This window comes from Morus notabilis, unplaced genomic scaffold (assembly GCF_000414095.1).
Source record: "Morus notabilis unplaced genomic scaffold, ASM41409v2 Scaffold337, whole genome shotgun sequence".
Taxonomy (NCBI): domain Eukaryota; kingdom Viridiplantae; phylum Streptophyta; class Magnoliopsida; order Rosales; family Moraceae; genus Morus; species Morus notabilis.
Window position 1 is genome coordinate 460,694 of NW_010359286.1, and position 6,014 is coordinate 466,707.

Consider the following 6,014-nt stretch of genomic DNA (forward strand, 5'->3'; position numbering starts at 1 on the left):
CAATGCCGAACGAGCAATTCATGGAAGCAATGTATGCAGCCTTCTAAGGAATGGCTACAAGAGCCCAAAATGAACGTCCTGTGGAAGATAGAAAACATAGCTACTTCCATGAGTACAAGCGTAGTTCAATTCCTGCATTCATTAGCGCAAATGGACCCCAGGAAGTCGAGTATTGGTTTGAAACAGTGTCCAAGCATCTGAGTACCATGAAAGTGCCGGATGAGTACGGAGTTCACAGCTTTTAAGTTTGAAGGTCCAGCTGGTGTGTGGTGGAAGTGGATCCGGCGAATGCGTGATGTAGAGGGGATGACTTGGGAACAATTCAAAGTGCTCTTTAATGAGCACTTCTTTCCTCCAAGTTATCGAGATGAGAAGGCCATGGAATTCATGGGCCTACAGCAAGGAGACATGACAGTGAGGGACTATAAAGCTAAGTTCAATGAGTTATCCCGTTTTGCTCCTTCCTTGACTGAGTCGGAACACATGAAGTGCCTTAAGTTTGAGAGAGGTCTTAAAGGTGTATTCTGGAAATCAGTGTTGGCCTTAAGGCATCGAGTCTACAGTGACTTAGTTGCAACGGCCATCTGTGTCGAACAGGAGCACATTACTTTCCTCCAAAGTTGAGAAACTTCAGGAAGAACTTCAGGAGGACCCCAAAGGAATAACAAAAAAACTCGTGATTAGGGGCAAGGTAGTGGCGGAATGCCTAGTGGCAGCAGTAGCTCTTCGGGAAATGGAAAGAGAAAAAAAAGGGAAAGATGGACCCCTACCGCTTTAAGTGCCACCATTGTGGGGAGCCAGGCCATATAAAAAGAAACTGTCCTCTTAAGAGCCAACAGGTGAACCAACAGACCCAGCAACCACAGCAGACTTAAAGGGGTGTTGCTCCTAGCCAAGACAGACCGCCACAGTTCACGCCTTATTATCTGCCCTTGTTGCCTGCCCAGATGCCAACTCCTTCTGCGCCGATCTTCCGTCCGCCAAACTACTCCTATTTTCGGCCACAGGCTTCGGGATCAGTATAGTCTACCCCACCACAGCAACAGTACAGGCCTGGAAACCAGATACCCAACAACAACGAGAGAGGAAAAGGAAAAGCACCGAGGCAGATGCATACCATGGCCGGGGGAAGTTCTGGAGCTCATGCCAAAAACCCAGTTGTAAAGGGTAGGTACCTATCTCACATTCTTTTGTACGAGTTTTGTTTAACACTGGTACTACGCACTCTTTTATTTCCACTTCTTTTGTGAAAGTTTTGGGTTTAAAACCCGATGACCTAGAGATCTCAATGTCCATAAACTCTCCACTGGGATGTGTGGAGGTGACTAGCATATGTAGGTCATGTGTGATCACGATTGGAAGTGAGAAATTAAAAGCAGACTTGATAATCCTACCCATGAATCTGTTTGATGTAGTGCTTGGAATGGACTGGTTGTCAAGATATGGAGCGATTGTTGATTACCACCGTATGAGAGTTACTTTGACTATCGGTTCTAGCACGATAGTAACGTATCAGGGAGGTGTCAACCCGATTTTAGAAGAACAACTATTGAGGCATACCGTCAGGGGACGGCAGAATTTAGCTTGTTTTACCTTCCTTTCAGCATTAGAGGGTGAATCCAGTATTGCCGGGGAGAATGTTGGGGTCCCCATGGTCGATTAATACGCGGATGTATTCCCTGATGAGTTGTCTGGTCTACTGCCCGACTGAGAAATTGAGTTTTGCATCGACTTACTTCCGGAGACGGCTTCGATTTCTATTGCTCCATATCGAATGGAGCCCGCGGAGATGAAAGAGCTAAGGAAACAACTCGGTGAGTTGGCAAAAAAATGATTCATTAGAAACAGCATTTCCCCGTGGGGTGCACCTGTCTTGTTTGCGAAGAAGCATGACGGGTCCCTTCGGTTGTGTATAGACTACCGACAATTGAATAGGGTTACCGTGAAGAACAAGTACCCATTGCCGATGATCGATGAATTGTTCGATCAGTTGGGAGGATCACGGTTTTACTCGAAGATCGACTTGAGATCAGGGTATCATCAGTTGAGGATTAGGGAAGAGGATATTCAAAAGACAGCATTCAGAACTCGCTATAGGCATTTCAAGTTCCTAGTAATGCCTTTCAGATTGACGAATGCTCCCGCCGCTTTTATGGACTTGATGAATCGAGTCTTCTGCCCGTATTTAGACCAGTTTGTGATAGTCTTCATTGACGACATTCTGGTTTACTTGAAGACTTGAGAGGAGCATGAACAACATTTAAGGATTGTTCTCCAAACTCTTCGAGAACACCAGCTTTATGTGAAAAAGGAGAAATGTGATTTCTGGTTGACAAAAGTCAAGTTCCTTGGACATGTTATATCTGGACAAGGAATTTCAGTGGATCCTTCAAAGATTGAAACGGTGGAACAATGGGAATGAACGAAGAACGTAGCTGAAATTCGAAGCTTCCTAGGACTTGCGGGGTATTATCGATGATTTGTAAAGGATTTCTCGAGTATTGCTACCCCAATGACTCGGTTGACTAAAAAGGAAGTCAAGTTTGAATGGGATGCCGATTATGAATATGCCTTCCAAGAACTGAAGGCTAGGCTAACTAGTGCGCCGATTCTGATGATCCCAAATAGCGATGAACCGTACGAGGTGTATTCCGACGCGTCAAGACGAGGACTTGGGTGTGTTCTGATGCAAAATGGACATGTTATGGCCTATGCATCTCGTCAACTGAAGCCACATGAGCAGAACTACCCCACGCATGATCTGGAGTTAGCAGTGGTGATTTTTGCTCTCAAGATATGGAGATGCTACCTCTACGGAGTAAAATTTCAGAGCTTCTCCGATCATAAGAGTTTGAAGTATATGTTCACTCAGAATGACTTAAATCTGAGACAGAGAAGGTGGATGGAGTACATGGAGGATTATGACTTTACCTTGCAGTATCATCCTGGAAAAGCCACCGTGGTAGCAGATGCTCTCAGCAGAAAGACTCCAAGAATCCTAGCATCTTTGGCCTTAGAGGACTGGAAAATGAGTGAAATTGTAGGTGACTATGATCTTCCGTATTATGAAGATTATAACCAAGCTATGGTGTACAACTTGGTTTCTACGCCAACCCTTATATAGCAAGTCAAGCAGAACCAATGACAAGATCCGCATCTTCAGGGAGTTTGGACTCGAGTTCAGAATGGAGAAAAACTGGATGATTGGAATATTCAGGAAGATGGAACGCTCTACTTCAAAAACCATCTTGCTATTCCTCAGGTGGATGAGATAAAGAAGACAATCCTTCACAAGGCTCACCAATCGACATTTGTTATTCATCCTGGGAGTACCAAGATGTATCAGGACCTCAAATGGCAGTATTGGTGGAAAGGTATGAAAAAAGATGTTCGCCAGTACATGTTAGAATGTGTGACTTGTCTTCGAGTCAAAGCTGAGCATCAGAAACCTGCTGGAGAACTGCAGCCTCTTCCTATTCCTGGATGGAAGTGGGAACACATTACGATGATTTTCTGATTGGATTGCCGAGGACTGAACAGCGGCATGATGCCATATGGGTCGTTGTGGATAGGTTAACGAAGTCCGCGCACTTTATTCCATTTCATGCGACGTATTCCACGAAAGTTCTAGCAGAGTTGTATATGGAGCACATTGTTAGACTCCACGGAGTTCCGTTCTCCATCACCTCAGACCGTGATACCCGCTTTAATGTGAAGTATTCGAGAAGTTTTCAAGAAGCCATGGGAACCGAACTGAATTTCAGCACCGCATTTCATCCTCAGACCGATGGACAATCAGAAAGAGTTATTCAGATTCTGGAGGACATGCTTCGTGCTTGCATTCTAGATTTTGGTGAAAACTGGAAGAAGTATCTCCATTTAGCTGAGTTTGCCTACAATAACAGTTATTAGAGTAGCATTGGGATGGCACCATTCGAGGCGTTGTATGGTAGACCTTGCAGATCGCTAGTTTGTTGGCTTGAGTCAGAAGATCGACTCACCCAAATTCCAAGAGGGTGTGAAAGGGAAACTCGCGCCGAGGTATATCGGGCTGTTTCAGATCACACAACGGGTCGGTGTCATTGCTTACCGCCTTGATCTTCCTCCAGAGTTGTTTCACGTGCACAACGTGTTCCATGTTTCTATGCTTCGGAAGTGTCAACCCGATCCAGAAGCCATTGTGCAATGGTATGACATGCCGATCCAGTATGACACGACTTATGATGAAGCACCAATACAGATTCTTGATCAGAAAATGAAAAGTCTACGTCTACGTGAGCTACTGTTAGTGAAGGTATTGTGGCAACACCATGGCATTGTGGAAGCAACATGGGAATTGGAAACGACGATGCAGGAATGATATCCGTATCTGTTCATATTGTAATGACCGGGAAAAAGTTAGGTCTAATCCGGACAGTCCGGTATTTGACCGAAATCCTTTCCGAAATAGTAAGTAGTAGAATTTTGATGTAATCAAGAAAATGTTATGTAGAAACTTTATGTACCAGGTAAAATTTCCCGAAATATATAAAGTTATAATACGAATATTCTTACAAAGAAAATTCATAAATATCAGTTATGAATAGTAAAATATCAGTTAAAAGTTAGAAATTTTAGCGCGTACATTTTAGTTATGAAAAACTGAAATATTTGGTTTGTGACCAAATGACTAGCTAGAAAAAGAGTATAAATATTAGAAGTAAGGAAAATAGCAAAAGTTTCTGAAACAGAAAATTCCCGAGTCAGTTAAAGCGGGAAACTGCTAAAAAAATGAGGATCGCAAGGGTAAGCGTTTTGGGCAATTCTGAATCAATTAAAATGAAAATTTCAGAAAAGAGAGATTGACTAATGAGATACCCAAGAAAATTGGGTTGAACATGAGAAGTTTGACCTAGGGTACTCGACAGTCCAGAAAAGCAGTATAGAACTTGTACCGGGTGTGAAATTATCGGTACCGGAAAGAGACTCATTTTGAAAAATGGAAAGTTAGGTCTTGACAAGAAAAATGTGGGGAACATAGAACCACTCAAATTAAGTGTTAAACTTAGGTAGAACTAGTAAAATTAAATTATGAAAATTTTAATTTAAAAAGTAATATTAGATATTATTGAAAATAATATTATAATATTCATTAATGTCTTAAAGAGTTCCACGGAGATATTAGAAGCCACTTTTGTCTTCTTTGCCTAAGTGTGGCTGACCAAGAAGAAAGAGAAAGAAAAAAAAAGTAAAAAGTAAAAAGGATTGTACCGTGAGGTGGATATATACCTCACATGCAGAATACCACTTGGCATTGATTTACGTTTGAGCTCATCAGCTTGATGACTCACGCTTAAGTTGGTAACTCACTTTGTAAAATCACCTAAGTTTACTAAAGCCATTACAATTACTCACGTTATGTACTTGTGAGTGTAAGACATAATATAGAAAAGAGAAAACAAAGCAGAGAGAGAGAGATTCGTAAAAAGAGAGACAAAGAAAGGTTTGTAAAGAAAAAAAAACGTGAGAGAGAGACGGAGAAAGGAAAAATCAAGCATTTTCACTGGGATTTCTGCTATTCAATCCGGTAGAAACGTAACCTGAGGCGTTCTAGCGAAAAACCTCAACTTCTGGAGGTAAGATTTCGGATTTTTCATGAGAATTATATGATTTCTTGATTTGGATGAATAGTAACTTATCTCAGAAAAACTTCAATTAAAGTAAAAAATTGAAACTGAGGTTTTGTAGAGAATCGTAATAGGAGTTTGACGGTGTAAGTATTAAGACAATTGAATGAAGTTTTGGTGGATTTCTATTGAAAATCTGTGAGCCTAGATTAAGAAAGAACATGTGTTTTGTTCAATTTTATGTTGGAATCTGTGTTCAGGAATGTGAATCTTGACTCCAGGTACCGAAATCGGAAGTAGAACGAGTTATTAAAAACTCGAGAAACAAGAAAAATAAGGCGAAACTCTGCCGAAATTTCCTAAAAGTTAGTTTGTAAGCAATGAGTTAGTAATTGATTCTAGAGAATG

General features: G+C 41.6%; 1 protein-coding gene across 1 annotated transcript; it reads left to right on the forward strand.

Moving 5' to 3' along the window:
- The first annotated feature begins 219 nt into the window (after window positions 1–219).
- On the forward strand, window positions 220–624 carry LOC112090813. Its single transcript, XM_024162975.1, has one exon. The coding sequence runs from the start codon at window positions 220–222 to the stop codon at window positions 622–624; it is 405 nt and encodes a 134-aa protein (XP_024018743.1).
- Window positions 625–6,014: the final 5,390 nt, after the last annotated feature.